The sequence below is a fragment of the Cibotium barometz genome, chromosome 48, assembly GCF_041138505.1.
Source record: "Cibotium barometz isolate CiBa-2024 chromosome 48, ASM4113850v1, whole genome shotgun sequence".
NCBI classification, from domain to species: Eukaryota; Viridiplantae; Streptophyta; class Polypodiopsida; order Cyatheales; family Cibotiaceae; genus Cibotium; species Cibotium barometz.
In genome coordinates this window covers 24,688,708-24,708,515 of record NC_141093.1, presented here as the reverse complement: position 1 = coordinate 24,708,515, position 19,808 = coordinate 24,688,708, and the positions used below count along the sequence as shown (strand labels likewise).

The following is a 19,808-nucleotide window of genomic DNA, read 5'->3' as shown; positions in this document are numbered from 1 at the left end:
GGATGGACATATGTTATTTATTCTCAAGGCCACTTGGGCAAAGTATGGTTGTACTTTGCTTTGTGATGGATGGACAGATGTTATTTATTTTAATCTTGGATTTTGAGTCATGACTCATCACCCACGTGGTGATCCTTTTGATTTCTGTTTAGTCATCACCCACGTGATTTGTGATATCATCATATCTTACATGTATTTTGTTTTTATTGAAATGAATTCAATGTGGTCTCTTATAAGTTATGTCAACAGTTTTTTCTTTTGTATATTTCAAGTTAAAAATATACATGCTTTTTCTATTTTGTATGAAACCTTTTTGTACCCGTTTCTTACCTTTTATGAAACGTTTCAAGACGTATGAAACCCCTTTCATACCTGCTGTTTCAGAAACGCCTGGCAACACTGGTTAACCCTAACCCTAATCCTGGGTTAGCACACGCCCCTAGCCCTAATCCTAGGCCTAACGGGACGTAACAAGAGCAGTGTAGAAGCAGCCAACAATGCTACACAATGCGTCAACCAAAGTTGCTTGGCAACAGCAAAGAACCCAAGATCCCATGTTCACATGACGCATAGACTCAACATCACTTTGTGTACGAGTTCGCCACCATGAATTGGGATGTCCAGCTGATCTTCTCCTCAACAAAGAATTGTGGGGGTTGTCTTCACCAATGCTCTTAGAAGAGACCAATTAGAGTTGCATTTTCATCAGCTCCGCATTGGGCTACATGGGCAATTGGGTTTAGATTTCATATGCATGGTTAACTCATGGTTGAAGCAAGGTCATGTTTAGATTCCATGTGCACACTATGGCACCAAAGATAGAGACAAATTATGTACTTGCTCCAAAAAAACGGTCCGGAGTGAGAGACCATAAGAACATTAGAATTGGTATTTCCATGGAAGGTATTACATTGTAGTGTATGCATGGTATGGAACAGGGGGTAAGCAATGGAAGGTAGTGTATGTATATGGTATGGAACAGGGGGGTACGAAAGAGTATGTTATGCACCTATGGCTGCCAGAAAGAGCATCATTACTTCTGATATAACAGTTCCTAGTAAGTCCATGCTCAGTCTAGTGCCACTGTTTATCGGGATCTTCTAGCATGCAATAGCCGTGAGCTCTCTCTGCCTCTCCTTGGGATAACTATCATGCTGGATCTGAATAATTGGGACAATTACTGTGCTGAATCTGAATAATTGTCCCTTATATCAATCCTCCCAGTAAGCTGGCTAAAAACTAGCCTCCCTTTGGTAGGACAACTGCTGAGAGGGTGCTGAGAGGGTATCAACACCCCCTTAAGGCTTGCTCTTGCTGACTATACATCGTTTATCATGCTTTATACTTTGTTCCTTTATATCCACAGCTGACCATTTGCCTTGTGTCAGGTTCCCTTGTTGGGACTGCAGTGACTTGACCCTTTCTTTGACTCTCCTCTTTGGTAAAAATGCACGCTAAGAAGCCAATATGTGGAGTGTCCAAGAACCTTAAAGCCACAAGGCATCCAGTGTATCCCTTCACAGTGGTTTCCTAACCACAAGTAGACCTGCTCCAAATCACAGGTACAAAGATAGCTGCAATCCTTTGTAAAGCTATTTCACCCTCACATTGATCTCAACCTTCCTTTCTTGCTCCCACATATCAGCATCTGCATAAATGTTGTACATCAAATTAAATGCTGCAGCTTGTTTGTCATTCGATCTTAATGCAAGCTCAAAGACCTGTCCACCAAGCTCGCCGTGACCCCACTTCCGACAAGCACCCAACATAGTACTCCATGTCACGAAATTAGGCTCGAAAGGCATCTTTGTTAACATAGACATAGCCTTATCAAGTTGGCCTGCACGGCTGAGGAGATCAATCATACAATTGTGGTGCTCTATAGTTGGACTAATGCTATACTCTTCACTCATAGCCTCAAAATACTTCTGGCCCTTATCCAAAAGACCTGCATGACTGCATGCAGTAAGAACGCTAAGTAATGTTATCTCATCTGGACGTACACCCTCCTCCTCCATTTCCTTAAATAATTGGAAAACCAATTCACTCTCTCCTTGGCGGGCATAACCTGCAATAATCGCACTCCACGAAACTATATCCCTATCTGTCAGCTTGTCAAACAATTCACGTGCTTCCACAAGTGAGCCACATTTGGCATACATATCCACCAAAATATTGCCAACATAAGGATCGTGTTCAAAGCCCTCTTTGACTATCAAAATGTGTACTTCTTCACCCCTGTCACTGGCACCCATACTGCCACAAGCTTTCAAGGCACAAACAAAGGTGACAGCATCCGGAGATGTACCCTCAGCTTGCATTTTTTCGAAACAAGCCAGCACTTCCTTACCAAACCCATGTTCGGCATACCCTGCTACAAGGGCATTCCAAGCGACTTCCCTACCTGACAGTTCATCAAACACTTCCTGTGCTTCTGCAAGTGAGCCACATCTGGCATACATATCTACCAAGGCACTGCCAACAAAAGCATCTATCTCACATCCTTTTCTGGTAATCTCAGCATGCAACTCCTGACCTCCGTCTATAGCTGTTATGCTGCCACAACATTTCAATCCGTAGACAAGTGTGACGATATTTGGCAGCACACCATCTACTACCATCTGTTCCAAACAAACCAGACCTTGCTCACCAAGTCTATGCTCAGCATACCCTGCAATCAGTATATTCCATGAGACTACATCTCGGATGAGCAGCTTGTCAAACACTTCACATGCTTGAGCAAGCAAGCCGCATTTGGCATACATATCCACCAAAGTATTGCCAACGAAAGGATCTCTTTCAAATCCCATTTTAGCAATCTCTACATGTATTTCTTGGCCCTTGTCTATGGCTCCTAAAGAGCCACAAGCTTTCAAGCAGCAAACAAGCGTAATATCGTTTGGAAACATGCCCTCCAGTTGCATCTCTATTAAGGAGTTCAACGCTTCCTGGCCTAGCCCATGTTCACTAAAGCCTGTGATTAGTGTGTTCCAAGATACCACATCTTGGACAGCCAGAAGGTCAAAAACTTTCCATGCTTCTACAAGCAATCCACATTTGGTGTAAAAGCCCACCAAAGCATTGCCAACAAAAGGGTCTCTTTCGAACCCCCCACTGACAATCCTGGCATGCACTTCTTGGCCCATATCCATGGATCCTAAGCCTCCACAAGCTTGTAAGCTACAAACAAGTGTGACATCATTTGGGAACACCCCCTCTAGTTGCATCTCTTCCAAGCATATCATTGCTTCCTTACAAAGCCCATGTTCAACATAACCTGCCATTAGTGCCGTCCATGAGACAACATCTCGGACCGGAAGCTCGTCAAAGACTTCTTGAGCTTCTGCAAGTAAGCCACCTTTGGCATACATGTCCATCAATGTACTGCCAACAAAAGTGTTACACTCAAACCCCTCTTTGACAATCTCAGCATGGATTTTTCGACCTCTGTTGATGGCTCCAATGCTGCCACAGGCCTTCAAACTGTGGACAAACAAGATCGAGTCCATGGAAACCCCCTCCATTTGCATTTTCTCCAAACAACTCAGCACCTCCTCATCAAGGCCATGTCCAGCATACCCAGCAATCAATGCAGTCCACAAGACTACATCCCGAACAGGCAACTCTTCAAACACTGCCCATGCTTCCGCAAGTGAGCCGCATTTAACATACATGTCTACCAAGGTACTGCCAATGACAGGATTTTTCTCAAACTCCTCTTTGGCCACCTCAGCATGTATTTCTCGGCCCCTTGTTATGGCTCCTGTACTGCCACAGGCTTTCAGGGTGCAGATAAATGTAACAGCATTTGGGAACACACCTTCCCACTGCATCTGATTAAAACAGTCCAAAGCTGCAGTGCCATGCCCATGATCTCCATACCCTGCGATCAGTGCTGTCCATGAGACCACATCTCTAACCAATAGCCCATCAAACACCTCCTGTGCTTCCACAAGCAGGCCACATTTGGCATACATGTCCAACAAGGTACTACCAACAAAAGTTTCTGATTCAAACCCCTCTTTTGCAATCTCAGCATGTACTTCTTGTCCCCTTTCTAGAGATCCTGTCCGGCCGCAAATTTTCAAACTGCAAACAAATGTGACAGCATTTGGGAACACGCCCTCCATTTGCATCTGTTCCAAGCAGTGTAATGCTTCTCCATCGAGTCCACAGTCAGCATACCCCGAACTCAAAACAGTCCACGCAACTACATCTCGTGCTTCTAGCTCATCAAACACTTCACGCGCCTCAGCAAGTAAGCCACATTTTGAATACATCTCAACCAAACTATTGCCAACAAAAGTGTCTGATTCCAATCCCTCTCTGACAAGACCAGCATGTACGTCTTGGCCTTGTTTAACCCATTTCAGCCTAGCACAAGCTTTTAATAATGCCTGAAGAACATACTTGTTAAGTTGAGCACAATTGTGTTGCATTTGATGGAACAGTTCAAAGGCATGCTGATACTCTCTGCATTCAAGATAGCCTTCCAGAAGAGAATGCCAGAAACACCCATTCTGTTGTGCAAATCTACGAAAGACCTGCTCCGCATCCAAAGTTCTTCCGCATTCCACAAACATTGGGATAAGGTGATTTCTTAGTAGCCTATGAGCTTCCAGCCCATTGTAACACACGTGTAGATGAACACACTTTGCACATGAAGAATCTCTCCTTTTTCTGCATTTCTGCAAGATGGATGTTAAGCTTTCCACCGATGGCAGCTGGGCCATCTGCTCCAAAGAAGCCAATGCCTCCTCTAAACTCAAAGTCTCCCAACCCTTGGCCTCTTGCACTTGTGCATCCATTTGCACTCTAGGAGTGGATCTAGATCCAAATGCTTGTGCATGGTTTGCTGGCTCCTCCTGAAAAAGAGAACTCGACCACGCTGGACCAGCACATGCTTTCCCCCCCTCCATTGTATATGACGGTGTCAGTAGTGCCATACCCGTGAGAGAAGCACCCCTATGCTAAGGCACATGAGAAAGATTTCTAGATGCAATTCACTCCAGCCTGCATTGAAGCAAACTGTTCCGGCTTCCCTTGGCACAAAGTATCATGAAGCTAACCTTTTCACAAACAAGTCATGAGGGATTTGCCATGTATCCCAGAGACCAAGCCCCTTTCATGATTTCAGGCTTGCGACCCAGCCTCTCCAAGTAGGCATCAGGTGTAGTGTAAAAAATGGCACACTGGGGAGAAGGGCCCTTTGAAGGCCTACAACAATGTGGTGAAAGGCCATCAAACTGGAAGGGAGAGGCCCTTTCACTGACATGCCAGGCAATGAGAGGCTATCTGACCGGAGGGGAAAGGCCAGCATGTTCATCCTCAACTTACAACCTGAACAGGATGCTTATATACTAGCTAAACATAATCCACATCAATCTGTTGATGGTCATATGATTTGGGTCCAAGCTAAAGTCTAGGTCTTCACTCAGCGATGAGAGAAACCCAGCAGGCATATGCTAACACTGGCTAGAAGTGTGAGTCTTATCCCACAAGCTCTTTTTTTTCCCTTCAAAATTAAAGCAAGTGTTACTCAGAGTTCTAAAATCTGGACGACCACAAACCGATTCAACCACGATCTTCTACACCCATTTTCTGCAGATGTTGTCGTGCGGGTCATTCTCACATTTGTTCGAAGTCTATTTTTGTCTGCAAGAACGGTGGCTGTTTTTTTTCCTGTTTTTACATGCTTTATCTCTGCAAAGAGGTTGTCTCTGCTTGGGTGTCTGCGCCACTTGTTGTCGAGTACGTGAAGGATTAAGAGGCCACTGCTCAGAGCTCTGCACCATCGCTCAAAGCACGTAAGGGGAGAGGTGCTACTGCCACGTCTATCAAAACCATGTGTACTTTTTATTTTCAAGCCAAGAATTTTAATTTTAAAAAAAATCTAAGTGTGACCTAATTATCAAAAATTATATCTTTATTTCAAAATTCAAAAAACCAAAACTTTCTTCCGACCCCTTTTCTGCCTCTCGTTTGGCCACATGGAGAGGGAGCAAGTTGTGTTTGTTGATAAAGAGTAGATAGATTTCTAATTCTGGTTATCAACAACATAGTTTTTGAATTAATGTAGACAAACTTGCAATTAAGAGATTGTGTCTTAGATAGTGAAACATGTGTCTTAGAGCTTAAACTGTGAAACATTTGAGAGGGTAGATCATGTTACCTGCATCCATCCAACACATACAAACAAATTGTTAGCCTGTATGTGCATTACATGTGTCTCAAATAGTGAAAAATGTGTCTTAGATCTTAAATTGCGAGACATTTGAGAGGGTAGATCCTATTACCTACATCCATCCAACACACAGACAAACAAATTGTTAGCCTGTATGTGTATTGCATGTGTCCTTAAGACCTACCACCGGTTATAGATGTCACTCAAAGACCCCAAAGTTTAAGCTATGGTTGGGTTGGTTATACCCTTTTTAGACTTCAAGAGTCAATTCCCCATTTTTCAGATAGATAACCTAGTAAAAGCCCATCATGTAACCATCCTTTAAAAAAAGACCAGTAAATGGAATAATAATCCACATAGTGAGTGAACTAATGGGCCTAGTATGTCCATGCCCACGCTGCATACTAGTCCAATGTTCTATTGCCAGTCATCCACTGTTCAACACATTATTTTCCAGCAACCAACGTCATCATCAGCACGAGATAGGGGGTGAGTTACTATATTTGGCTAAAGACTCAAAGGCCCGAATTATCGGCCAAAAAAATCAGAAAAGGGGAGAAGATCCATAAGCTACCACATGCTCATCATGTATCCCAGCAATCAGAGGGTCAAATTAATTAATTGTAGTTAACACCATAGGTATAATCCTACTCGAACGATAGATCCCAGTAAACAGCAAAGTGGACCCAACCCATCATTTATAACAGTATTTCCTATTCATAGAGTTAACAAATTATTAAAAGCAAGTATGTATATCCAACCCATAATGAGTGTATTCCGCCATAGACAGCATCGAACTTATGTGGAGATTAAACAGTACAATGTACGGATTATTAGCGATCTATACTAACAATCCTAGAGCAAGCCTAATGAACAAAATATTGTTATCTTTGCAACAGCCAAGAATCAGTCTATGTATCCAAAAACCTCTTAATACAAGGCTTGAAAATATAGATAAATTATTCAATGGTAAAAGCTAGCTTCGTATATAAGTCATGCCAAATAAGAGACATTCATTATGACTAACCCGTAATAGCATGGTTTGAGATTAACCCAATATTTCTTATCAATAATAGCTAGATCATTAGTCCTATTAGCCAGATTTTGTGCATGACTAGCCCCTTATTAAGGGCGAACAATCATATTATCATAAAAGCAAGAGCTCCAATATATATATATATATATATATATATATATATATATATAGATGCGCTGATAAAAACACACAGTGTAATAGATCCTACCTATTCTAATGTAGTGTGGGTTAACAATTACATGTAGCCCCCCTATGCATTCAGAATAGAAAAACATCACATTTATTCCATGCAACATCCATAACAGAGAGCCATAGGCTTCTTTTAATGGCAGAAATGAAAAAATCTTCTGACAGAAATGCATGCTCATTTTTTAGGCCTGAAATCACAAATCTTAAGAGATTCTCATGCAGACGTCAAAACAGAGTAACCATATTCAGAAAGTCCATTAAGTGGGATTCATAAGACCATTATCCCATGAGTTCAAAGACTACCGTTGGCAGCAAAAAATATGACAAATGTTAAATCTGCAGCAATGTGATGAGCTATGGTGGATCAAATGCTAGAATCAACATCATTACAAAAGGAATTAGATGATAATTAAGATGTTATTAGTAAGCAATTAACTGATAACTTAATGTAGGCATGGATAATCAAAAACTAACAAATTCTCATTAGGCCAATGCCTCAATTCATAGGGTTTACATCCAAGCATCTAATCCCACTGATTTCTCCTTGATTCACTCCACCTCTTTTGCTTGATTCTCTCCACCTCTTCCCAGAATATCTCCACACCTCCTAAATCTTCTCATGCTACCCTTTATTCTCTCCCAGTAAATACTTCTCACCTCTTCACAGCTTCTCTCACATTTACAGATTCTCTTTTACAACCTCTTGCTAAGGGCTTTTTTCCCGCACACACCCTATTGCTTGTATATTTCAACACCTCCCCTCAAGTGAATAATCCTAGCACAACTGGACCCTATACCAAGTTTCCCTCTTACTTGATAGTCCGCGACCAGTGCCTCAAGTCCCTAAACTCATAGTCCTTGACACTCTCTCTCTCTATGTGTCCAAGGCTACTACAAGTGCCCGTGACCTTGACTAAAGTGCTCACACATACATTTACCACATGGCCTACATCATCGGTGGCTCAGAGGTGGTTTTACTCTGTTGGGGTAGGTTACATTAGGTTGTGGTGTTTCTCTCTCTCTCTCTCTCTCTCTCTCTCTCTCTCTCTCTCTCTCTCTCTCTCAGAAAAGATGATCTGACTCCATTTCCTTAAGAGCCTCCATGAAGTTTGTCGATGCCGTTCCTTCTCCACCGAGTTTGCTATAGCAGTCTCTTGCCATGTGTCCTAGCTTTCCACAGTTGTGGCAAGTGAAGGTCCTTCCTCCTACTCTGCCTCTTCCTCGTCCTCGTCCTCGAGAGAATCCTCCTCGGGTGAAGAATACTTTTTCTTCTCCAGCTATTGAGTCCAGCCATTTCTTCTCTTTGACTCTGGTCTCTTGCTCTAGTAGAGCTCCTTCTATCTAGGTACATTCTTTAATATTGCTACAATGTTTTCATATTCACCTTTGTCCACACTCTTTAGAAGCACTGCTAGTGCCTCATTATCTTCTACCTTTTTGCCAATAGCTGACAGTTGTTGCTTAATGCTTTTATATTTGTTCAAGTGTGTGATTAAAGGTTCACTTTCCTTCATATCCAGTTTGTAGAATTGCATTAACAGACTTATCTTTGAATTTTTTGCTTGAGTGCCAAATAATTTATTGAGTTCATCCCATGCATCTTTTGCCCATTGTGTATCCCTGTGATGTGATGAATGATTTCATCATTTAAACTAAGTGCGATAAGTCCTAACGCTTTCTCATTCCTACTCTTCCACTTATTTTCCCCTCTCACCTCTCTGGGCATTCATCTCTTCCCTCTAGCCCCCACAAATTTTTCCACGAGCAGATACATGGTTTTTGTCTACCATGTGTAAAACTGCTCCCCATTAAATTTGGCTATCTCTTGTGTTGTACTCATGATGATGTGAAGGGGGTCTTACCTCTTGATCCAATTTCAAGATTCAAGGGCAGTGTCTACCCTTTTACAACTCAATCTGGTGTTTAGGTGATAATTACAACAGATTTATCAGCATAAATTCACCATTTAAACCAGCTTTTAAATTTGATGGATTCTAGGCTAGGCTCTGATACCATGTTAAATTTGCAGCAATGTGATAAGCTATGGTGGATCAAATGCTAGAATCAACATCATTAGAAAAGAGATTAGATGATAATTAAGATGTGATTAGTGAGCAATTAACTGATAGCTTAATGTAGGCATGGATAATCAAAAACCAGCAAATTCTCATTAGGCCAATGCCTCAATTTATAGGGTTTACATCTAAGCATCTAATCCCACTGATTTACATCAATTTATAGGGTTTACATCTAAGCATCTAATTACATCAATTTATAGGGTTTACATCCAAGCATCTAATCCCACTTATTTACATTAATTTATAGGGTTTACATCCAAGCATCTAATCCCACTGATTTACATCAATTTATAGGGTTTACATCCAAGCATCTAATCCCACTGATTTCTCCTTGATTCACTCCACCTCTTTTGCTTGATTCTCTCCATCTCTTTTGCTTGATTCTCTCCACCTCTTCCCAGAATATCTCCACACCTCCTAAATCTTCTCATGCTACCCTTTATTCTCTCCCAGTAGATACTTCTCACCTTTTCACAGCTTCTCTCACATTTACAGATTCTATTTTACAGCCTCTTGCTAAGGACTTATTCCCGCACACACCCTATTCACTTGTATATTTCAACAACAAATACCCATGGCATCGCATTTACCTGAGAGAAGAAGAACTCCCAGCCGCCGAAGCCAACACAATCGACATAGCTGAAAACCAGTACTATAGAACAAGCTAAGTGAGTTTGTATAACTCACATGATAGGTGGTCCTTTTATACCTGCAGATGCACCAAGGATGCCAGCTACCATCGCCATGCGCGATTAAGGAGAATCCCTCTCAAAATTTTTTGTAGAGCATGACCAGTGTAGTAATGCCCAATAATGGGGGTACTGCCAAAGATAATAGGTCTAGTATGAAGGCCATAGGCAACGTTTATCTAAAAAAACCCTTAAGTCAGTTAAGTTTAAGAAACCATAGGAATGTTATGTGTGTGTGTGTGTGTGTGTGTGTGTGTGTGTGTGTGTGTGAGAGAGAGAGAGAGAGAGAGATTTATAACCCTACTCGAGTATAATTTCATGCTTGATTAGGGTTCTATGTGACTTGGCATCCCTATACTCTAGTTTCCTCTTGCCTCTAAATGCGCGCATAGACACAAAGCACCTAGGCCTCTAATAGGAGACATACAAAGAGAGAGGGATAAATTGTCTTCCTTTCACTTCACACACATAAAGCCAAACCCCACTACACTAACTTTTAGTCATGTTAGAGAGAGAGAGAGAGAGAGAGAGAGAGAGAGAGAGAGAGAGAGAGAGAGAGAGAACTAGAATGCACATGTAGTTGGGATGCATTTTTGCTTCCTAATTTAACAGGTGGTAGTGAAAATAAGCAAAATCAAGAATGCATAATACAGCATATACTAAATTTTCTATGAATTTTAAAATGTGAAGACAAGACAAGCGGATGCCTTAATTTTGATAGAATACTAACATTGTCATGCAGTGTACAATGGATTTCTCAAAGTTTTGTGCATGTTACATTCCCTCGCATTAATCATAAAGTTTAATTTGTAATTTTAATCATTTTGAGGTTGTACCTATCAAAAACTTTGTGGATACTCATAAATCAATGATAGCCCCATATATTGGCGAACACAGCTGAAACCCTTCCATGAAAATCCTTGAAAAGAAGACATATGTTTGTGTATTGTTGGCATTGATTATTACAAACATATAAAAGTTATGTGCTCTCTTTGTAACATGTGTGGAGGGGGGGAAAAAAGATTATACATAGTGTTTGTATGGCAACCTGAGGTGGCACAAGTCTTTCCTTAAATTTATAAACATAGAGGAGTGTGCCCTTCCGTCGTCTTGAAAAGACTTCTAGTGTTGAAAATGTAGCAAATGGGTTATTTCTCAATGTTGCATAAATTAGAATATCGCACTTATGATGTGCTTGTCTCAAACGATTTATTATATTGTATATCGTTACTTTCAGTGCATTTAGCTGCATATAAATATTGTAATGAGGAATAAAGTATCAATTTTGCTTTATTCTTCTATTATGAATTCAAAAAAAATCCAATGTTGCTTGTATAATTGATCAAGGGATGTGGTAGGCTAGAGCTTAACCTTAATGAGGTGATGACGAAGGCTCTAGATTCGAGACTCAAGATGAAGTCATGTTTGTTTTTGACATAATACACATTTCTAGTTAAGCATGTGACCTTCGAAGATATCATCATGGTGATCCTAGAAATTCTTATTCTTAGGCCATGGGCTTTGGCCATTCAATCATATTGCAAGTTAATGGACATCAAGAGAGTCGAAAACATCCGTGTTCTTGCTATAGCTCCAAAGAGGCGAGAGAGAGAGAGAGAGAGAGAGAGAGAGAGAGAGAGAGAGAGAGAGAGAGAGAGAGAGAGAGAGAGAGAGAGAGAGAGAGATAGTTCCTTTAGCCTAAAGAGAGAAGCAGCACTCAACTATGCATGTGTGCATAGGGGGTGGACTGACCCCGGCTCGAAAAACAAAACAAACATAGGGGGTGGAGAGAGAGGGGGGCGGGGGGGCAATTGTATGATGTTGACTCAAAACTCATCAAACACTTCACACGTCTTAATAAGTAAGCCACATTTTGCATACATCTCAGCCAAACTATTTCCAACAAAAGTATGTGTTTCCAATCCCTCTCTAATAAGGCGAACATGTACTTCTTGGCCTTGTTTGACCCATTTCAACATAGCACAAGCTTTCAATAATGCTTGAAGAACATACTTGTTAAGCCGAGCACAATTAGGTTGCATTTGATTAAATAGTTCAAGGGCATGTGGATACTCTTTACATTTGAGATAGCCTTCCAAAAGAGAAGGCTAGAAACATGCATTCTGTTGTGCAAATCGTGAAAGACACTCCACATCCACAAACATTGGGACAAGGTGATTTCACAAACATTCTACAAACATTGGGATAAGGTGATTTGTAGTATATATGCTCAAGTTATGCCTTCCCCACTAAAAGGTAGATTCCAACATTTGTGACATCCATGTATATTCATAACATAAGTAAGCGTTCATAAAATGTTTCAAGCTAGTCTATTGAAGAGATTCTATCTTAAAACACATTATGGGAGGACACTTCTTCCCTTTCAATCTCGCAATGTTGTAGACCCACCATATGAGCTAGAGGTCATTTTGAAATCCGAGAATGTTGTACCTGTTATATGAGTGAGAAGTCATTTTGAAGTCCCAGTTGAATCGGAACCATTGACCCAAATTTTTTGTCAAATGGGAGGCTCGGTCTATGACAAAAAGTTGGCTATCCAAAGATGCTTAAGATAGCTCGAAGATTATAGTTGGCTATCTGAAGATAAGATGCTCAAAATAGACCACCCCTTAGTCATCCAATTTTTTAACATGAATGGCCCTTCTATAACATGATGAAGTAGCTTGAAGGGGGCTTCGAGCTCTTTTAAATATGGACCTTGGGAAAACTATCCCATCCCCGTGGGGACTTCAGGGTATGCTAGCGCAAGCGCATACCAAGGATAATGCATCTATATGAGAGACCCTTGGAGTGTGGGAGTAACATGGCTTGCCCAACCTAGTCCTCCTCAATCACGTTTTGATACATAAGGCTTGTGAGCAAGGTATCCCATGCCGTGGATCCTCATGAGTCCAATCCATCACTTGTAAATATTTGTTGCATGATTAATACGATGGCATTTTTATTCTCAATCAGTCCCATTTCCTGTTTCAATTTTTTCTAGTGAGTTTGACGTTTTTGATGGCCATGACATGTTTGGAAATTTGAGGCATTACACTCATGGTACATGGATGTCACAATCGTTGGAATAGTAGGGAAGACATAACTTGAGCATATCAACTCCAAACTTGATGGAGGTGATAGATTTAGAATCTACTTTTTAAGAGGTGCATGAATATTTACCTTTTAGTGGAGAAGGCGTAACTTGAGCATATCAACTCCAATTTTGTTAGAGGTGATAGATTTAGAATCTAAATTTTAAGGGCTTTACAAGGGTATGTCACAATGAGGGTTTTTACATAAGATATATAAGATTCACACCACAGACCCCTTTTTTCTAGCAAAGTGATGACATGACTCTTCTTAGAGGATCATTTTTTAGTCCAAAGTTTACTTAGTGCATTATCATGCAATGTTATAATTTTAATCATTTTGAAGTTGTATCTGTCAAAAAATTTATGGATACTCATAAGCAATGTTAGCATATGTTGGCAAAACAACAAACCCTTCCATAATAATTCATGAAAAGAAGAGATGTGTTTGTATATTGTTGAAAAGAAACCCTTCCATAATAATTCATGAAAAGAAGAGATATATCTGTATATTATTGACACTAAACCCTTCCATAATACGTCATGAAAAGAAGAGATATATCTGTATATTATTGACACTAAACCCTTCCATAATACATCATGAAAAGAAGAGATACGTCTGTATATTGTTAAGATAGCAAACCCTTCCATAATAATTCATAAAAAGAAGAGATTCGTATGTATATTGTTGACAACAAACCCTTCCATAATAATTTATGAAAAGAAGATATACATCTGTATATTGTTGATATCGATTATTATAAACATATGAAAGTTATGTGCTCTCTTTGTAATGTGTGTTGACAACAAACCCTTCCATAATAATTCATGAAAAGAAGATATACATCTATATATTGTTGATATCAATTATTATAAACATATGAAAGTTATGTGCTCTCTTTGTAATATGTGTGGAGGGAAAAATATAAGATTAATGGCAGAGAGGTGGCATAAGTATTAAATTTATAAACATAGAGGAAGATTATACATAGTGTTTATATGGCAAAGATGTGGCATAAGTCTCTCCTTAAATTTATAAATATAGAGGAAGATTATACATAATGTTTTTATGGCAGAGATGTGGCATATGTATTTCCTTAATTTTATAAACATAGAGGAAGAGTCCTTCCCTTGTTTATAAAAACACTTTCAATGTTGAAAATGTAGTGAATGGGTTATTTTTTAGTGTTGCATAACATTGAATATCGTACTTCAGTTGTTCTTGTCTCGCAAACGTGTTGTTATTGTATCTCATTGTTTTTAATGCCATTAGCTTTGAAATGACAATGCCAATGCCAATGCCAATGTTGTGGTTTTGAGCTTACTTTGTGTTTGCATCTTTATAAATTCCTACAATTTAACACAAAATACTCCTCTTATCTAAAAAATCTCTAGTGTGTTGAGCTTATCAAGTGAGAGGTCTACAAAGGCCAAAAATTTGTAGTCCTCCTTTGGTTTATGGGCATAGCTTGGAGCATCTTCAAGGACTAGATTTACACTCAAAACATCAAGTGGGAATTTGTACAAGGTAAATGAATCTTCTCCCACTCTCTTTCATGCATTTAAAGCATTCAAATATATGCACTCCCATACATCAATTTGAAATATACAACCAACTTTGGGCTGAATTTAGCTCATGTATTTGATGTGTTTATATTGATTAGGTGCATTTTTGAGCTTCTTGCACAAGGGCATGCATTTGAAGCATTCAAAAAATCTGCACAAACTTCTCTACATCAATTTGAGATATACAACCAACTTTGGGCTAAATTTAGCTCATATATTTGATGTGTTTATGATGCCCTTTGTGTTGGGGCTTATATATATGGTCTTTGGCAATTGATTGGGTGCCTTTTTGAGCTTCTTGCAACAAGTGGACAAGGGCATGCCAACAAGCCCTAATTTACAACCAGTTTTTTTTGCACTTACATGTTTTTTGGCTCTTTTTTTGCATAAGATTTGAGCTAGTTTGGAAAGTCTATGCGCATGTGTGGTGTTGGCTAGTGAAAACCCATGTATGAGCATATGCCTCATTTAGACTCACATTTTGGAGAATTTTGGAAGCATGTACATGTGGTGCAAAAGCTTAGGATAGTTTTTGCATGCTCAAATATGAAATTTACAGGTTATTTGAGAATACATTAAGTTGGAACTCGTTGCTTTTCAAACAAGTGCAAGGGGGGAATTTTGTATGTTTTGGTTTGCTCTATGTGAATTGTATCTCGGCTGAAAATTTTAGGTTTTATTTGGCATCATTTCAGATAGTATTTCCTAGATGATCTTAAGAGTGATAGTAGTCTCAATGCTTGATCTTAAGAGTGATAGTAGTCTCAATGCTTAATAAGCATGTTCTAGGATCTTAGATCTGACAAAGGACAACCCAAGGTCTATCCCATTGAGTCATGGGGGATTCTTAAGTGTTTGAGCTCCTTTCCTAAAGCATAGGAAGTGATTCACAAGTATTGCTAGAATGCTTGTTTATATAAGTTTGTTCTTAAAAGTGTATAATCCCAATTAACACTCCTACGCAATCTTACAAAATTAAATCCAAGCTTTTCTTGGCAAGTAGAAGGCCTATCCATTCTTTTTATTCTCCCAATAGTATGAAAAAGCTTAAAAGAATGGTTTTAATGTTCTCCACATGTTGACAAGATTTTATATGAGAATCATGAGTAGGAAGATTAGAGCTACACTCTCTCGACAGGTTTGTGTCCATTAAGCAGGGCCAAGTTCAAGGTTGCCCTGGTCTATCATCCCACCTACTCTAAGATCAGGTTGGATCTTTTGATACAATCATCATAATCATTTCTTTATTAAGTAAAAGTAGAGGTAAGAATTGAATTTTAGATTACTCTTTTGGTACGACCAACTTGCTATTCAAGAAAACTTTTGAGAAATAAGGGAATTAAACTAAATACTTAATTTGAGCTTAAGTAAGGCTCCTTGACCTCATGTAAATTAATAAAATCTCTAAAGAATAGGGAAATAAATTTATAATTAATCTCCTCAAAGCCGACATTCATTTGATTAACCAATTTCGCCTTGTAGAAAACCTGCATAGCAAAAATGGTGTTGGTAAGGTTCAAAATGTGTTGCACAAGCAAGGTCATCCTTACGTCGTCAAAGTCTACTTTGGTGAGACCAGGTCATTGACCATCACATCTCATCATCTTGATGGTTGTCGTTTGAGAAGAACACTCTAGTCCCCATCACATGATAATTTTGTGCTTCATCAACTATGATAATCCTAAGTTGAGTTAAGCTTCCTTCATTTGCAAAGTAAAGACCATGAGCCTCATGTGATGCAATCATGAGCAACATATCCACAATTAGACTCCAAATAACATGTGTTTTTTTAAATTCTAACTTCAAGATGACTCTTACCATATAATGTGCGACTCTACTTAGAGTCCAAGTCTCTATTTTGAGCTTGTAAAAATGTTGTCACCACCTCCTTTAACGTAAATGCCATCTTCTGTAAAAGTTGTGCCTATTTTTCAAGTGTAACACGCACATTTAATTTTGCTATTCCTATCCTTCCCCCATTGCTCCGGTCAGGAATGGCCATGTGTAATTGCTTATCATATTTCTCTGGTTGGCGCACTAACAATTCACCATTTGCATTTTGTGGCGTAGAGAGGAATTTTCTTACCTTCGCCCCTCTAAAACATGGTTTACAAGGTAAATTTTCACTCACTTTTGACTTCTTCTTATCCTTCTTGATTTCCATTTGGCCTCAATGTAGTCCTATCGTAGATAAAACTTGTTCCACTTTCTTTCATGTTTCTTGAGAAGCATCAAAAGGAGATTATATCTTATAAGCAAACCACACATACTTGCACACCAATTTCTCTACCATTCTTACCAAGGCATTTCTCACCAAGGCACAAAAAGTGCAAAAGTATACCCTTGTCAAGGATAGGATCCCACTTAGGGTCCAATCGTACCATTTTTTCCCCACATCATACAAATTGATCACAAGTTGGAGCACCATCTTTGCTTGTCTCTACATTCCAATGTTTTTGTCCATCCTTGCCCTTCTTTCTAGATCGTGTTGTATACAAATTGATCACGAGTTGGAGCACCATCTTTTCATGTTTCCACGTTCCAATATTTTTTTCCATCCTTACCCCTCTTTCTAGATCGGTTACGTAATACAAGCAAAAGAACTTTGTGTTTGCTGCATTCGACACACCAAACATGCACTTCAAAGTTTTGACATCACCAACAAGATGCCATTCTACCTCACCAAAAACATGTAAAACTTCAGGGGATTTTTTTTTGCGAGCATTTTCGAGCAAGCGCTTTTTGGGAATTAGGCAAGCAGAGTCCAAAAAAGATACCCCCCCTCCCCCCGAAGATAGAGAGTGCCAAAGTAAGTTGGAGAGAGCAACATGACATAATTATTTGAGAGGGAGTGAACACAAAAAAACATGTCAACAACACATCCTCTACAATTGATGTTATTGGTTCGAGCTGAAAATAAAAACCAAGTTTATTCACGTACAACTTCCAATTACAAAAATGCAAAACTCCCCTCCATGAAGAGAGAGGGGTGAAGCAAGTTGGAGAGCAACATGACATAATTACTTCGCCGGGAGTGAACACATAAGCACATGTCAACATCACATCCTCTACATTGGGGTTATTGGTTCAAACTGAAAATAAAACCAAGTTCATTCTTGTACACCTTCCAAATACAAAAATGTGAAAACCATCATCTTTACTACTATGGGCCTCGCTTGTTCTCCAGGGTGTAGGCACAAAGTAAGCGAACGATGTTCATACCCTTCCGTACTTCCTCTAGCAAGACACGCTCAAAAGATTCATCAATAAAACCATGGACTCACCAAATTGCAATTAAGCCCACCACTTTGTCCTTAACTTGAGAAATAGCATCATCATTTCCAGGAAGTGGAAAGGATGTGAGACCTTTCCATTCTTGTGAACCATCTATGGTCTTCTACTTGAACTCCACATTGGTGACCTCCCTCTAGATACGTGCAACAACAAATTCAATGCTAACATTTTATAAGGCCATCACAAACAAAAAGAAGGAGGGTTTAGGATGCTTTACTCTACTAATAAGGGTTGGTGGCAATGGTGTATAACAAATTTCTTTGGAGCTTACCTCTATATTTATAGAGCAGTGGGAGAGATGCACTCTTCCTTTTTCAACACTCAAAATAAAAAACTATATTTGTCTTTTTTAATATTATTAATAAAGTTATCTTTCCTCGAATTTTGGCACCACAATAAAAAATGCATCTTTTGAACTTGTTTGGGAAAGAGTAAGTATTTATTGAAGGAGATAGACATTACACAATAGAATCCAGAACAATGAGGTGACATCCACAAAGGTTACATAGATCCCAAAATACCGAAGGTCAACTGATTATCCTTGCATTCAAATGTCTGAATTAGGGTATGTTCTCCTACAAGACAAGGCATTGTAAAGCTCAATCGGATAGGATAGGTTGGTGGATGAACATATTCTCGCACACGTAAATAAATGAAGTACAAGTGCTTGCATGCAAGATACAGCTTCTTCTTGACGTCTCTATCTGCAAAATCTGGACATGTACAAGACAGTTCGTCTTTCACATGCACATCATATTTTCCCACGTGTGCATCATCCTCGTGCGATTCAATCTTGAAAACTTCATACTTGTGCTGCACTCTCTACACTTCTTCTACCACCATAGCTTTCATTTTCAAAGCAGCCTTTATTTTCTTGGCTGCTTCCTCTGATATCACCATGCGGTACTTAACTCTTATGCCATTTTACATGCCTGAGCCACCAGCCTCTATGTTAGTAATGGACCTATATGGCGGATCTTTTGAAGTTACAGTTGTAAAGAACCTTGAAGCCCCACTGCTACGCGATGGTATGGGCATAACACCTTCTGCATTCTTGCTCTCCACACTTGGTATCCACCTTCGTATACCTCCTCGTCTGTGAAGTTTGTTCCTATAGCAACTGGCCTTGAAATTGATCTTCTGTGGCCTCCCAGAATACTTGCGGTCTCTTACATGTGTGTTGTACTCTGGTTGATGTGTGGCCTCATCATCAATATCAATTACCACCCTTGATGGTCTCTCGTAACATGCACTTTCTTTGTCAACCAATGAGAGGGATAGGTGCCCTGTACATGGGTGTTCCTTCAGTTGCTTGATTAACTATTCAGGCCACGCTTGTAGAGCACCGTTATTTTAGTTTCTCCAAGCTTGGGCTCTCCCTATGTGTTTGCCTTGAGTGTAAGAGACCACCTTTGTGCTTTGCAAAATTGCATTCGCCATATCGGTAGTGCATGCATCATAAAGAGAAACATTGTCTATATCCTTCCCTTGCCGACCAACTTCCATGCTTGCTTTCTACTAGGTTTATTCTTGGGGTATTTGGACTATCATTACTTCTCTCTATCATTGTCATGATTGAACCCCAATGTGCTATGCACACCTCCCACCAGCTCAACCAAGAGTCTATTGTTGTTGACAAATTCCTATCCATCACATGACCATTGCACCACCATTAACGTA

The 19,808-nt window shown here is 39.6% G+C and overlaps 1 protein-coding gene across 1 annotated transcript; it reads right to left on the bottom strand.

The window, feature by feature from the left end:
* Positions 1-237: 237 nt before the first annotated feature.
* LOC147610987 (pentatricopeptide repeat-containing protein At3g16610-like) lies at positions 238-5,837 on the bottom strand. Its single transcript, XM_086785631.1, has 2 exons — positions 5,567-5,837; positions 238-5,262 (listed from the first exon to the last, which is right to left on the bottom strand). The coding sequence occupies exon 2, from the start codon at positions 4,944-4,946 to the stop codon at positions 1,593-1,595; it is 3,354 nt and encodes a 1,117-aa protein (XP_086641757.1). The 5' UTR covers positions 4,947-5,262; positions 5,567-5,837; the 3' UTR covers positions 238-1,592.
* Positions 5,838-19,808: the final 13,971 nt, after the last annotated feature.

Excerpts from the sequence above, each read along its gene's own strand:
- LOC147610987 (XM_086785631.1), bottom strand. The coding sequence starts at position 4,946 with ATGGCACTACTGACACCGTCATATACAATGGAGGGGGGGAAAGCATGT.